Source organism: Miniopterus schreibersii, assembly GCF_964146895.1.
Source record: "Miniopterus schreibersii genome assembly, chromosome: 11".
Lineage (NCBI taxonomy): Eukaryota > Metazoa > Chordata > Mammalia > Chiroptera > Miniopteridae > Miniopterus > Miniopterus schreibersii.
Window position 1 is genome coordinate 16,116,480 of NC_138111.1, and position 16,367 is coordinate 16,132,846.

At 34.3% G+C, this 16,367-nt stretch overlaps 1 protein-coding gene across 11 annotated transcripts in view; it reads left to right on the forward strand.

The window, feature by feature from the left end:
- The window catches only part of PTBP3 (polypyrimidine tract binding protein 3), a 74,430-nt gene that overhangs the window by 22,128 nt on the left and 35,935 nt on the right, over positions 1-16,367 (forward strand). For 4 of the 11 annotated variants that reach the window (XM_081151032.1, XM_081151026.1, XM_081151031.1 and 1 more), the window contains 3 exons: positions 1,093-1,177; positions 12,654-12,823; positions 15,938-16,084. In XM_081151032.1, coding sequence (XP_081007158.1) covers positions 1,144-1,177; positions 12,654-12,823; positions 15,938-16,084 — 351 coding nt within the window. In that variant the 5' untranslated portion in view covers positions 1,093-1,143. The remainder of the gene's footprint in view (positions 1-1,092; positions 1,178-12,653; positions 12,824-15,937; positions 16,085-16,367) is intronic. The other 7 variants (XM_081151033.1, XM_081151030.1, XM_081151029.1 and 4 more) reach the window with 3 other exon arrangements.

A 16,367-nucleotide genomic window follows, 5' to 3' on the forward strand; every position in this document is an offset into this window, starting at 1 on the left:
GCATAGAAGGATAGTGAGAGATGATAGTGTGAGACAGGGATGAGCTCTGAGAATGAGCTTTGGTATTTGACAGCTTGACCAATCTTACCTGCTCTTGAGGGTTGAGCACAAGTGATGGTAATGACTGTTCTAGGGCCAGCAAGAAGTCTCTCAAGTCAGTAGGAATCCTCTCACAAGCTTACTTGATTTCTTTCTCTTGTCCCAAGCTGTCTCTGTAAACTTCTCATAAAAGATAAAAGAATCAAAGGGAATAATTTCTAGATGTGTAGTACAGGAATTATTTAAATATTTGTTCTTAAAAATTGACCAAGTTAAACAAACAGTAATATTTTAAATAGATTAGTTTTAACTTTGTGCACAGTATTTATTGTCCTTAAATGTAAACTTAAATCTTGGTAATAGGCCTTAGGATTACAATGAAAAGTCTGTCTGACCTTGTCTTTTGGCGTTAACCATTCAGGTTTGGAATTGGTCAAAACTCTCACCTGAAAAACAGAGTATTTATTTAAATAGTAGTTGTTTAAGAAATAGTACACATTAAAGGTCATTTTGAAGATTAATGAATGGTAAAGAAATCACTGAATAAAAGGAGTTGGCCAGTATAGAAATAAATTACATCTTTGTGTTCAACCTAAAAAAGGTATCAAAAAACCAGAATTCTCACGGAGTCCAGCACAAAATATTTGCATGCAAATATATTACAAAAACTTAAAATGCTAAATATACTTAATATACTAAGTGTACTTAAAAATATACTACAAAAACAATGTCAGGATGCAGCTCCTAAATATGGTTTCTGGTATTTCAGATATAACATGTCAGAGGATTGGGTTTAATAAAAAAAGTTCAGGATTATGCTCCCAATTCTGTGATGGCAGTTCTCTTTTTTGATAAATGTCATGTAGATGTTCAGTAATTTTTCTTTACTATAAAGTTCACTTCCAGCCTTTTAGCTTTTATGATTCTTGAGGACTTCCCCTTAAATGCCTTGATGCTGGGGCGAAGTAATACTGACTTTTATATTTTTAGTAGTAAATATGGATCGTTATTTGAGACTTGTTTTATTAACAGAATATTGCTCTTGCTTTTCAGCGGGGATCTGATGAGCTTCTTTCTTCTGGCATCATTAACGGACCTTTTACCATGAACAATTCTACTCCTTCTACAGGTGTGTATGGTGAGTTTTCATTTTTTTCCAAAATCTGAATGTCTTCTTTCCATGGGTTTCCAAAAAAAATTTTTTTACAGGGTTTTTATATTGCTCATCTTATAACCATATGTTGAAGTGCCACTGTATGTAACCACTAAAATTTATTGCAGTAAAGTTACAATTTTCTTAAATTTTAAGGATTAATTTGGATTTAATTTGATAATTCCTTTTTAGTTTGATGTTCTGTGTGTTACACAGTTGTGACAAAACTATCAATAAGTTGATGACCTTGAACAATTGAGTAAAGAACTGGACTCAAACTCTTGTAGTATTGAGGATGCCGGATTTAGAGTAGTAGAAGTATTAAAATTTTAAGATGACATGATTTTTAAAAATTGAAACATAAGTCACATTCCATAGGATACCACTTTATTTTAAAATATTTTTGAAATTTGGAGACTATAAAACGAGTTGGGAAAGTGTAGCACTGGAGGGAGAGTGAGCAGTTAAGAGGCTGTTTATACTGTAGCAGTAGTAGTTTAGCAATTGTAACGAAGAGAATTAGAGAACTGGCAGAAGGTGAAGTTGATAGTTACTGGTGATTACTTTTGGTGATTAATGTTTGAATAAGAGATTCCATTGATGATTTCCAGATTTTGAACTTGGAAAATTGAATAGATGGTGGTGCCACTCATTTATTTTAAAAAACGTAAGGAGAACAGAATTATTAGACTACACAGCAGGTTTAGGTTTTTATATATTGAGTTTGAGTTCCTCTGGAATATCCAGATGGAAGTGTCAGGTAGACAGTGAGTTCTTCTGGTCTCAACATTATGAGAGAAATTTGGAAGTGAATATCATACACAGTTGACAGCTGAAGCTGTTACCAGTGGAATTAAAGGACCAGAATTCCCAGACACAACTGGAGATGAGGCTCTTGGGGCGCCGCTGAAAGAAGCATTTTCAGAAGCCCCCACAGGGGGATAGAATGTGGAAGAAGGCTTTATTTGCATAAAGTTACATTTCTTGGGCTCCAAAGCCCCCTGCCCCTTAAGCCAGTCCTGGAAGAGGGGCAGCTTTGAGTTCAGCAGAGTCAGAAACGGCCAGTGTCCAGAGTTTTGTTCCATGTTGTTCAGCATTCAGGACAGATTAAGGTCCATCAGCCCATGTGTGGAGTCTAACATGGCCATACACCATGTGGGCAGAGGGGAGAGCAGCCCCCTACAGCAGGAGTCCCAAGGGGGCTAGCGTGTGAGAGCCAAGGGAGAGGAAGGGCTGAACTTCCTTTGTTTGGAAGTTTATATACTTAAATTTCTCAAGCTTGCAGCAGCCAATTACCTGTTTTCAGGCAGGTAGCCTCCCATGTCACTCAGACCTTACTGGGCATGCGTCTAAATTGCCTTTATTTAATCCCTTCCCCCATCAGTCAGCCCAGAATAAAGTTGGAGAATGTTAAATGCAGCTTTTTGATAAAGCTGTGTAAATGGCATGCCTATATCTTTTGGTCTCCCCTTTCACTCCTTTCCTATTAAATAATAACCAGATTATTACAGTGGTATCAAAGCCATGAGAGTGAAGAGTCTCAGAAAAGGTGAGATTTTTACCTAATGTGTTTGGAGTTACAGGGAGTTAGGGAAAGAGTGGACCTCATTTTCCAGGCCCTGAGCTACATGGCATTTTGGAGAGTGAACAGCCTTTATGTGAGGACTCTATGAGAGAGGTAGTCCAGGTTCAGTTAAGGCAAAAGATGAAAAAAAAAGTGAATTAAAAATATATGGGAATTGGTCAACCATGGTACATTGCTCTGGAAGACTAAGTGGAAAGATTTTGTAGGCAGTGCAACAGCAGGGGATTTGTGTATGTGGAAGTATGGACCAGGTAATATGGGCATGAGACTAATACAACTTTCTCAAACTTGAGCTGGCATCAGAATCACCTGGAGGGCTAAATAGAGCTTGATTGCTGAGTCCATCCCTAGAATTTCTAATTCAGTAGATCAAGGGTGAGTCCTGAGAATTTGCATTTGTGCAAGTTCCCGGGTAAAGGTGATACTGCCATTTGAGGAACCATACTCTGAGAACTACTGGATAAAAGAAATGCTATAATATGAAGTTCTTAAACCTGATTGTCCTTTTAATCTGGTAGGCTTTTAAAAAATTTTTCTGCCCTTACTCCCCAGAGTTATAGTACATGTAGGGTAGGGCCCATATGTTGTTATTTTAAAAATTGAGGTCGGTCAGTTTGTTTGGTCTTGGTTGATTACTTAGGAAAAGAAAGAAGTATGAAATATGAGTTTTAACAGGCAGCAGCAGTTATTGTTTTTATATTTTGAATTTCTTCTTGTATCCCATTTCCTAAGTTCATTGTTTCTCTTCCTGAAGCACGTCCTCTTTAGTAGCTGTTTCAGCAAAGCTCTGTAAATGTTCACCTCTCACACTGACTAAAAATGTTCATTTCACTATCACTATTGAATGATAGTTAGCTATTTAGAATTCTAGGTTGATAGTTATTTTCTCTCAGCACTTTGAACGTATGATTTTATTCTTTTGGCTTCTGTTATTGAGAAGTCTATTGTCAATCTGGGTTATTACTTTGTAGATAGTGTTACTTCTCTGTAGTTATTCTTAATATTTTCTCTTTATTTTCTGTGGTTTCACTATGCCTAGGTATGGATCATTAAAATAGCTTGGGAAGCTTAGAAGAAAATACAGATGCCTTGACTTATCCCACACCAATCTCTGCAGGGGCCGGGAGTAGGGTGGGTCTAGGCACTGTTTTTTATTTGTTTTTAAGGCTTCTTAGGTGATACGTCTATAATGCGTGCAACCAGGGTTGAGGACCATTGTTGGAGACTAATTGCCTCCTTCTGGAATTCCACTTATACATATATAGTACCACCTCAATCAGTCCTGCATTTGTTTTGACATCATATTTATTTTCATCTCTTTCTTCTTAAGGTCTTGTATTTGGTATAATTTCCTTTTATTAAAATGGTTTTCTGATTTACTCATCTGTTCATCTTTGTCTAATGTGCTGTTTAATCCTTGTATTGAATATTTGATTCCAAGACTTGTATTTTTCATTTCTTTGTTTTCTATTTGATTCGTTTTTAAAACTTACATAGTTGTTTTTAAAAATAGTATCCTGTTCTTATGATTTCTATTTTCCACCCTAATTCTTTAATCATTTAAAATGAAGTTTTTATAGCCTCACATTTTACAATTACAGAGTTCTTGGGGTTCTAAAATTCTTATTTTTGTATCTGCTAATATTTGGTTATGGTATATTATTTTTCCTTGTGCAGATTCATAATATTTGGTTGTGAGATAATCTTTGGCTGAATTGTTTTTTCTTTGAGAACCTCCAGGGTAGTTTTGTATTTGCACTACTAGACTTTCTAGGGTATCACTAGGTGCTAACATGTTCTAATATATGTGTTAATTTATTGCCTTGGGGATTCCTATACAAGAAGGGAAGAAAAAAAGTCAAACATTCACCACTTTTCCATCAAAATCCCTGAACAGAGATTGGCTTCCTTGTTACATACCTCTGGTAGATGGCAATTTTTTAATTTACCTTTCGCTGAGAGGCTTGGCTATTGACACCTGAAAAAAAATTTTTTTTTAACCCCGGGGTTCTCTATACATTAAAAATATTTTTGTAATACTTGCAGTTCTCTAAAAGCTGGCTACTTATGCTGTTCATTTGGCTGCCAGGCTGCTGGTTGGTGGAAAATGTGGGAATTATTGGCCAGGTGCACATAAAATACAATTTTATTTATTGCCATTCCGTTTTATGTCTTGTAGTAAATCCATAAGCTGTGAATTCTAAATTAATTTAACTTGCAAAGTTCCTTCATGTGTAAACAGTAAAATGACAGGTGTTAATATGTTGATTCTGTTAATAGAACTTTGCAAACAGTTAAATTTTCTAAGTTTTATCATCATATGCTAACACTAGAAAATCAGTTATTATCTAAGAATGGTTTAATATTGAATCCTTTCAGTAGAATCCCAATAAAGTCTTTGGGAAGTCATTCTATCAAAAGTGAAATATCTGACACTAATGAAAATTCAGTGTAAATAGCTTAGCATTAAAGATAAGGCTTTTTTTGGAGTTAATAATACAAATATAAATTTTGATGTAGCACAGTGTCATGGTAAAAATATGATAGAAGAATTGGGAGCTATCGGCTATTTGTGTCCCATTGCACTATTTTTTTTTTTTAATCAAAGGCTCTGTATGTTGTCTGTGAAAAAGTTGGGGAAGATTCATTCTCTCACTGGTTGACTTTCAGTTTTAACCACTGTACTTGTGATTTATAAATTATTAGATGAGACTATGGCAAAAACTGGAAGTTAAAAAACATTGGATTCTCCTATGCCTATTCTAGCTTATTTCAGTGCAACTATTAATAATAATTTTTTCAAAAGCGAGGATGATAAACTGTACAGGATACTGGAACAATGATGCCAAATTGTCCCAGGCAAACTGGGAAGTATGGTAGTCCTAGTAGGTATTAGTTATTAATATTTCTTTTAAAATATCTTTTAGCTTATTATGGATATCTTCCATATGAACTATAAATTATTTCATCTAGTTCTAAAGCAAATAATTCCTCATTCCACAATATTTCCCCACAAAAATGTAGGAATTCTGATTATAATTATATTAAATTTGTATGTTAATGTTAAATTGGAATCTTTTTGTGGTATTGTCTTTCCATCTGGGAACATGATGTGTTTTTAGGTCTTATTTTATGTCCTTTGATAGTTATGAAAATGTTTTACACTTTTCTTCATAAATTATGTGCTTTTCCTCTTAAATGTGAGGAATTTTGGCAGAGACTATTTATTATGTACCCCAATACTTTTGTTTCATTTTTCTTAAGTAACAGAACCCTAATTTTTATCTGGGCACATTACTACCAGGATTAGATGACTGCTTTTCCAGTCTTCCTTATTGCTAGGTGTGGTCATGTGATTAAGTCCTGGCTAATGAGATATAAATAGAAATGTTACTTTTGGGGCATCTCTACATAGTTACATTTTTTTCTTTTATCCTGCTGCCTGTAGGAGTTCCAGCTTCCATTTTAGATAAAGAGGATGAGGGTTGTACCGTAACAGGAAGACAATTAGAGCCTGAGTCACTGATAATTCTGTATGTCACCATTCCAGATCTTGAATTTCTACATTCTGACTTTTTACATGAGTGAGAAATTAACCTTTTTCTTAAGTAGCTGTTGTTTCAAATATATTATTATTATAAGCGAGACTGTGGTCTCAGAGAAAAGTGAACAAATGAGGTGAGCCCTATAATCCTCTTGGCTTCTTTCTAGACTGTGTAAGGATAGGGAACTCAGGCAAACATGGCAGAATTGCTGAGTTGAAGAGTTGGAGGTTCCAGTTTGGGAAGGCTGAGGCAGCTGGGAAGTATAGGGACAGAGTACGGGAGAGAGGCGAGCTCTGTGAGAAAAGTGCTCCAGAAACCTGCATTTGAATCTATGGATGAATATTAAGCCATACTTGCCTTACCAGTAGGACAAGCTCCAAAACAATTTCCTGATCTAAAAGTAACTTAACTTTTTTCCAGAAAAGAGTCTGGTGCTTTTACAGTGTCAAGCATTGCCAAATGTGTAAAGAACCACAAAATTGTACTACATAATCAGGAGAAAAATCAGTCTACAGAAACAGACCTAGAAAATGACAGAGAAGATGAAATTAGCAGGTTTGGACTTTGAAATAGTTCTTACAAGTATGTTTAAGGATTTAAAGTAAAATATCAGCATAACAAGGAAATAAATGAAAGATAAAATAAAATAGATATTTTGAAGATAAAAATTTAATGTTTGAAAGCAATACCTGGCATGGCATTAATAACACATTAATATTAACGCATTAATAACACATTAATAACACATTAATATTAACACATTAATATTCTGCAGAAGAAGTGATCAGTGAATTTGAAGACAGCAATAAAAACTAAAACACAAAGACTGAAGAAAAAAAAAACTGAAAAAGAAATGAAAAAGCCTTAGTAAACTCTAGAACAATATCAAGTGGTGTACACATACATATAATTGAAGTCCCAGAGAAAAAGATGGTGGTGGGGAAGCAGAAATATATTTGAAGAAATAATAACTAAAAATATTCTAAATCTGGTGGAAACTATAAACACACATATCCAAAAAGTTCAGTGAACCACAAGCAGGATAAATAACGTCAAAAACCACACCAAGGCTCATCATAATCAAATTGCTGAAAACCAGGAATGCAGAACAAATCTTAAAAGTAGCCAGAGGAAAAAAGTCACATTTTATTCAGAGGAAGAATGACGGGAGATTTCTTGCCCCAAACTGTGCAAGCCAGAAGACAGTGGAGCAACATCTTTAAAGTGTTGAAAATAAATACAATCAAACTGGAATTCTGTGTCCATTTAAAGAAACCTTCTTTGAGGCACACAAGAGCTGAGAGCATTTGTTAGGAACTGACTTCCATTTTGTGAAATGGTAAAGGAAATCTTTCAGACAAGGAAAATGATACCAGGTGGAAACTTGGGTCTACACAAGTGGTTATTATGTGGATACATGACTTTTCTCCCTTTGTTTGTGGTGGGGGGGGAGCATTAATTTAAAAGATAATTGAGGGAGGATTCTGGGAAAATGTCAGGATAAGAAGCATCAGGAATCTGACTGCCTACCTAGACAACAATTGCACTTCCAGAATCTGTAACTAATTTGGAACTCTTGAGTCTGTTGAAGGCTTGCAAGTTCCAGGAGAAGATTTGGAAGATAAATTATGGTTAATTTTCAGCTCTTACCCACAGTAGCTGCTACCCATCCCCCACCCCCAGTCACACGGCAGGCAGCTGTGTCCCTGTTCCAGGAGCAGCTTACAACAGCTTGTGGGAGCTGGGATGGGCAAAAAAAGACCTTGTCCTTTAACTTTTGGGGATCTATGTTCTGATATGTAATTGCTTCATCTGATCATACACTTGCAAACAAAGAGGCAGGCAGCCATTGTTCTTGCATCTCCCGCTATTGTTGTAGCCAGGCCTCCCTCCCTGCTAAGTGACTACCAGGAAATTTAAAGGGCCAGTGCTCTTCTCCTTCCCCCACTTCATTTTTCCTATTTATTCCCTTTTGGGAGCCAGACATTAAAAGTTAGGACATTATAAAACAACTGCACCTACAGGGAAAATTAGAAAGTCATAAAGGAAAAGGCTCAGGAGAAACCTTGAGAAGACCTTAGGTTTACACTTCAGGCTCATCCTTGGCCCAGAGACAGCCTCTAATAATCAAAAAGAATGACAGTAAGTAAAAATAGTAACAATCTGGTAAACCCTGAGGAAGGGGAAGAATCTGATTCCCAGAGTTACCACATTCTCAAATTTGATGAAAAAGACGAACGTAAACATCACCAAGAAGCTTAATGAAGTCCAGGTAAGATGAACTCAATGAGACCCACACTGAGACACATTATAGTGAAACTTTCAAAAGACAAAGACGAAGAATCTTGAAAGCAAGAGAGAATCAACTCGTCACATACAATGGATCCTCTTTAAAAATAAGGACAAATTTCTCATGAAGAACTTTGGAGGCCATGAGGCATTTGGCCAGTGTGTTCAAAATGCTAAAAGAATAAAACTGTCAGCCTGTCACAGAATCCTATATTCAGCATAACTGTCAGTCAAGAGTATTTTTGTTCTTTATGTTTGTTTTTTAGTTTAAATAAATTAATTTCTGATGCAGAAAGAAAAAATTATATATTAATATCCCTCATGAATATGGACATGAAAATATTCAGCAAGATATTAAATCAAATATGTACATGTATATGAAGAGAGGGGCGATCATATATCATGACTAAGTAGGGTTTATATCTGGAGAAGGCATTTGAAAAAATTCAATTCCCATTCATGATTAACAAAAGCATCAGCTAACTAGGAGTAGAAGGGAACTTTTTCAACCTGATTAGGGTGTGAAAGTAACTACAACAAACATTATACTTAGTAATGTAAGACAGTACTTTCCCTCTGAAACCAGGAATGATGCAAGGATGTTCAGTACAAGGTCAACATACCAAAATTGTATTTCTGTATACTATCAGTGATTAATTGGAACATAAAAATATTAAAGTGTTATTTACAAGTCTATTAAAAATTATGAAGTATGTAAGGATAAATGCATCAGAATATATGCATGACCATTCCACTGAAAACCATAGAACGTTGCTGAGAGAAATTAAAGAAGACCTAAATAAATGCAGAGATCTCATGATGTGTATGGTTTGGATGACTCTATTATTAAGATGAGAATTCTTCTCAGTAAGTACCTGATTTCAAGAATTGCTGTAAAGCTATAGTAATCAAGACAGTGTAGTAGTGGCACTGTGTGGCTTAATTGAGGAGCTGGGGATTTTGGAAGGAGGACTGACTACAAGGGGCACTAGGGACCTTGTGGGGATGATAGAATTGTCCTATATCTTGATTATTGTGGTCATGTGGGTATATATATGTCCGAAGTTGTCAAACTGTATATAAAATGTGGGTAGATTTTATTGTATCTAAAGTATACCCTAATAAAGTTGAATTTTGTAAAAGCCTCTTCCATTTATCTCTTTGAAACATGTCTAATATATAGTAGGCATTCAGTAGTTTTCAATATATTCAGTAAAATGCAGGATTGATATAAGCTAAGTATTTTGAATGCTTATTTTCATAATAAAAATTTTGCAAAGTCTGTGGTGTATCCTTTTATACAGAGAATAATTCTTCAAAGTTTTGTGTTGAGTGCAGTAGAATTTCTGTTTCCTGTTGACTTCTGTTAAATTATGGCCATATGATTGCTTATACATATTTTGCAAAGTAAGGGTATCAAGAGAAAAAATGAAATGATTGCCTACAATCATTATTTGAACACCAAAAAAGTAGGAAAAGCATAATTTCCAGGTAAAATAGTTAATCTTAAAAGCTAGACATATATTATTGATTATTATGTACCAGGCATTACACCTAATGTTTAGATGTCATCTAATTTAATTTTCAAAATAGCTCTGTCATACTCATTTTACAGAAGAATCTGAGGCTCAGTTGTCAGCTAACTTGCCCAGACGGGATGTCTGATTTCATAGCCTATGTTCGCAAATAATACAGCTCCAGCACTTTTGTAATACAGAACAATTAACAACCTAAAATGGTGATTTATAATTGCACATTTTTTGATAAAAATTTATCACTGTGGGTCTTTATTTGATAGTACAACACAAGCTCAAATAGCTTGTAGTATTTTTTTTTCCCCACACATAGTTTTACAGAGATTTCATTTACCTCTGTTAAAAGAAACAACCTTCTTATGTTCTTTCATTCATTTTGGAATAGTCTGGGTAAACTGATGAAAGCTTCTTGCTTTTAGGATGTTTTTCCAGTCTTTAACACCTTTTTCTGGTTAAGAAAGCACAAGGTGGTGGTATTTTAGTCTAGCCATTTAGACCTGCATGGAAGTTGCAAAAAGCACTCGATACTTGGCTTTCACTTCTGTCCAGAATGTGATGTTTGGTATTCTTATCTAGCACATACCTAGGTTAATAAGATTTAACTGAGTATATTTTTATGTGTCAAAGTCAAATGGGGCAGTGTAAATGAAAACTGTGAAAAAAACTAGAAACTAATGGACATTTTAGGTAGTTGGAAGCCTGTCAGAGCTCTTGGAGCAGGATAATGACATGATACACTATTTTAGTTAGGTTGATAATGTTGGATCTGAGTCGGGGTGAGGAGTAATGAGACTAGAGAAGTAGAAGGGGACAGAATCATAGGTGAGGTTGGTGACATTGAGAGTAGAGATGAAAATGTAATCAGTCATTTTGGAGGGATAAAATCAATATTTCATGGTGATTGATGAAGCAGAGGGAGAAGGAACCTCTTGCCTCCCAGGTTAGTTAATTCTCAATAAATATTTGACTGCCAATTATTTTTTACAACCTAGCCTAAGCATTTGCTATATACAGGCACAGAACTGTAAGAATCTGTAAGAATTGGTAGTCTTTTGGCTCCATGTCGGATGCTGCCTGCACTCATGAACATAGAGAATATGGGAGAAAGTGCTGGTTTGGTTATTAAGTCAACCTATTCACCTGTAAGCATGTTGAGTTTTGCGCCACAAATATGGGTATAAAATATTACCATGTAATTTTTATGTGGTCCTCATGGAATTTATTTAGGATCACAGACATCTGATTGTAAAGTTCCATTAGTATTTGGAAAAATAATAATTTTAGGCATTTTGAAAGATTATAGATTTTTTTCCTAATAGTGCTAAGTATGGTATTTAGTATTTCTTTTAAAAAAGTTGTAATGAGCCCAGCCAGGCGTGGCTCAGCGGTTGAGCATCAACCTAGGATCCAGGAGATTGTGGTTGATTCCCGGTCAGGGCGCATGCCCGGGTTGTGGGGTCGGTCCATGGTTGCAGGCATGCAGGAGGCAGCTGACCAATGATGACTCTCTCATCATTGATGTTTCTCTCTCTCTCTGAAATCAATAAAGTTATATATATTTTAAAAAGCTGTAATGAAACCTTTGGCTTTCAGATCATTTGCATTCAGTTTTATACAGTGCTGTTTCTGGGGGAGAAAACTTTTCTGGATCTTACTTACATATTTGTTACAAGCTTGTCAGTTTAGTTATTATCAGTGTTATTAGGACTTCAGTAAAATTGACCTGTGAACTGGGATAATTTCTTTATTTTACAGCAGTGGTTCTCAAACTTTAGATTGCATCAGAATCATCTGGAGGACTTGTTAAAACACAGGTTACTGGGTCCCACCCCTAATTTCTGATTCAGTAGATCTGGAGTGGAGCTGAAAATTTGCATTTCCAGCAGGGTGATCATGCTTATGTTAAGAACTACTATTTTATAATAAGTAATAAGGTTATCCTCAGAAACCACAATTTAGCTTCAAAAATATAACTTTAAAAAATAGATTAATAAAAAATACATAACCCTTAAGAAATAGACTTAATTTTCCTAAACATACGGTTCAAACACAAATCTCCTTAAGATGTGATAAATATAAAATTTCTGTTACAGTGTTCCCTAAAAGTTATTGTTACTACTTATTTAGCAATAGAACAAATTAGAAAAATATCTTTAAAAATACTATAAGGACATCATAAATGTTCTCTATGCACAACAAATAGTTGACTCTTTAGAGGTATTTGGTGCCTCTAAATATGTAATCAATTTACCCAGTAAGTTCCTTGAAATTAAACATCATGCTTAATATTTTTAAAAATTTTAATACCTATAGTGAAAAACCCAAAAACCTCTTCATTGGAAGATCCATGGTTTTGTTTTTTACTGTCCTGTTACCCCATCAACCCTATAATTCCCTAAATTTCAAAACCTGAAACTGTGGAGGATCAACTGTGACAACACGATGATTAATGTAGTATGTCAACCCGAATTAGTTTCAGTAATTTTTAAAAAATCTTATTTTTTTAGCTAATGGGAATGACAACAAGAAATTTAAAGGAGATAGACCTCCCTGTTCGCCTTCCCGTGTTCTCCATCTTCGCAAAATTCCAAGTGATGTCACCGAAGCAGAGGTCATATCATTAGGTCTACCATTTGGCAAAGTAACTAATCTTTTGATGTTGAAAGGAAAAAGCCAGGTATGTAATATTTAAAGATTGACCCATAGCAATATCTCTGGGTATTAGTGTTATAGATGATTTTTATTTGCTTGACCTTTTCTGTATTTTCTAAATTTCATTCTATTTACATGAAGTAGTTTTTAAATTATAAATTTTTTCTTGTGACAAGAAGCAACAAACAAAAATATTAACATTGGTCTTTTTCCTCCTTAATAAAAAACATTTTATATTTTTAATTACAAAATGGTTTATGAGAATATCCTATGATTATCAGAAGACCCTGACAGAGAAAGAGAAAGGATATAAATTATACCTCATTTGGCAAATCACAGAACATATAATTTAAAAAGTCTACTTAAAAATGTTTAGTGTATTTTAGTTGTAGAATTAATATTTAGCTTATTTAATAATTTAAAAGAGACTATAAGAAGTTTTTTCATTTCAGAAGCTAATAGGTTTTTCTTAAGATGGATAAGGAAATTTGCTTTTGTGGTGATCATGACAAAAATATAATACTTGTCATGTTGATTGAATAATCACATGCTTTCTTGTTCCAAATCAGAGCCCACTGGGATGAGTTTTTTAGTTCTTTCCTTGTTTTCTGTTGTCCTGAAAATCTTTTACACTGAGCATTGCTGCAAAGAAGAGGACAACAAGTCTAGGCCCTGGACATTGTGTAGCACATTGCGATATCTCCCTATGTTTCTTGCTCTTTTCATAGACAGTAAGTTTAAGGAGCACTTTTTAAATATATTTATAAATAAATTTATTGATTAGCATTAGACTTGCTAGAGACTGGATGATGATTTCTGATTTAGGCCCATACCTTTTATAAACTATAAACTAACATCCCTGTTTAATTTGGACGAGGTTATTAAGATCCATAGAAGTTAAATAACATGTCTTAGTATTCAGCCCTTGAGTCTACACTCTTATCTTACACCTCTTGCAGATAGTACATATACTTAGATCTTTATTTTAACACAGTTGCCTTTGTGAGAATAGTAGATTTGCATGGTTTGAAAAGAGCAAACATGGATGGCCATGCCTAATGGTTGTGAGGTGTCTAATAGTCATGTGTCATGTATATTATATTTCAGTAGTATATCCTATACCTTATATCAAATGGCTGTGAGAGGCAGCAGGCAATGTCATACTTTCCTTTGTCTCTACTGTTGGTTCTGGGTTTATATTTATCAGTAGTGCTCATTGACTGTTAGGTTGATTGCTTGTCTTTTGATCATAAATACTGTTTGAAAAAGATCTGTTAGTAATATACTTTAGCAAGAGATTCTGATGTGAGTCACTAGACCTACTTTTAAGCATAATCTCTCCATGGTACTTGGAGGTAGAGTGTAGAGTGTTGAGGGCACAATGGGGATTATTTTCATGAGTCTTTCTGTGGGTAGTGATTTGATTTTCTTTCCACCCACATTATGAAAATTGATCCTTTTGACTGGATACTTTAGAAAAACAGAAATAAAACCTTTACTGGACACCATGTGGAAAAAAGTTTTACGTATGAATTCGTAGGTTTTATTTGCTTTCAGGGAAAGCTTCCTGTGACAAGAACCATGTACTAATCCAAATACATTGTTTAGTTTTTCCTTTCTGTGACTGATGTTAAACATTGAGTTAGTTCTTAATATGTAGTAAAGAGTTTGTAGAAAAAGACTCTCTCCCCATATAGTGAACATTATTAAAATACTACAGTGTACAATTTTTTGTTGAAAAGATGATTAAACAAGAGAGGGAATGTTGCCATAGCTATTTTTACCTTGATCATTTTAATCATCCTTTCTTAGGAATATTAGAAAAAGTATATTACTGATAAAACTGGATAGTGGATTTAAAGTATGTCATGGATATTTATACCTTTTAGATGGTCTAAATTATTCAGTCTATTTTATTTCTTAAAGATAGAGGAGTTTTATTTGTTTATTGCGGATCAGTTAGTTAATGGTATTTGATCCACTGTCCTGTGGCTAACATTACTACTTAATAGAATCTTTGTAGTTCATTTAATCAATTCAGTTGTGACATTTGATTAATTCAGTTAAGCATCATATTTAACATTTGTTAATAGCCTGGAATATTTGCCAAATGGAAATACTTGCCAAGTAAGGTAGCAAAGAAAGTTCGATTTGGCATTTCCTGTGTTCAATAAATTTTATTAAATACATATTTTATAAATAAATTGTAAATGTTTTATACATAATTTGAATTGGTTACTGTATGCTTGCTAATTAAATGGTCTATTGTAGTAAGAAAAAGAATTGAATTGTCTTTCTAGAAATGTGTTGATTTGAAATGCACTTTAAATTTAAGGTGTTCTTAAGGTGGTTCTGAGGGTTCCGAGTGGACAGTATATGTCTATGTTTTATCTTCCTGACCATTAAGATAGGTGGCAAAACCTGCCACCTTATAACTCTGTAAGTCTCCTGTGCCTGTCACATAAGTTACAGGAGTCCTGACAGCCAAAAGCAGCCACATATAGCATAAGATATAAATACCAAGGTGCGTCTTCCATCTTAACTCATCTTGTGTTATTCTGCAAATATTTAATATTAGTACAATGATTACAGATATCAAAAAATTGTCCGTGAATGACTCCAGTCAATATTGACTTAATATAGGAAGTTCTCCCATTTCCCTAATTTAAACAATTGAGCCTCTGCACCTGAATGCTCTGTTTAATCATATTCATAAACTAATAAAAAGGTAAAGCCGAACAAATCATTATGCCTCATCTCTGTTTGAGAATGTTTTAGGAAAGAATTGTTAAATCCCACGTCCTACTGTAAGCATCCACTTACAGTGGTGATGCACACATTTATTTTTGCCTTTTTAATTTCTAGATTTAGGAGAAACCTAAACAAGAGAAAAACCACATAAATCATTCAATCAGCTGGCAATTTCGCAATCCCAAATCCTTTACTGAATTCAGCTTTTCAAATATGTTCCCAATTAATATCAGCAGTACACACTGAAGCAAAAATATTTTTATCCCCCGGGGGCAATATTATTTAGGTTGAGAATGCATGAGTTTAGAACAAGCTAAAATGACAAAATAGTTCTTAGCTGTCTTTCAGAAACATGAGCTTTCACTTTACCTTCTTGTGTTTATTGCAGGCTTTCTTAGAAATGGCTTCTGAGGAAGCTGCTATTACTATGGTGAATTATTACACTCCTGTTACACCTCACCTTCGAAGCCAGCCTATTTTTATTCAGTATTCCAATCACAGAGAACTTAAGACTGACAATCTACCTAATCAAGCTGTAAGTATTAAAGGCATTTTTTAAAATAGTTATAAGAACATATGGTATAATAGCTTAAGATTAATTTTCTGTGTTTCAGAGGAAAAACAAAAACATGTTTTTTTTAATCTTAGGATACTTTATTAGTAAAGGTTATACATGTAAATTCTTACCTAAAAGCTTAAATATAAGAAAGTAAAGCCATTTAGAAATATGTTTGAAGTTTTAAGTTATGGTGTTAAAAATGACAGATACTTAGTTTTCTCTTGAACCTGTTTTCATGAGAAGAAAAGAAAAACTTAAA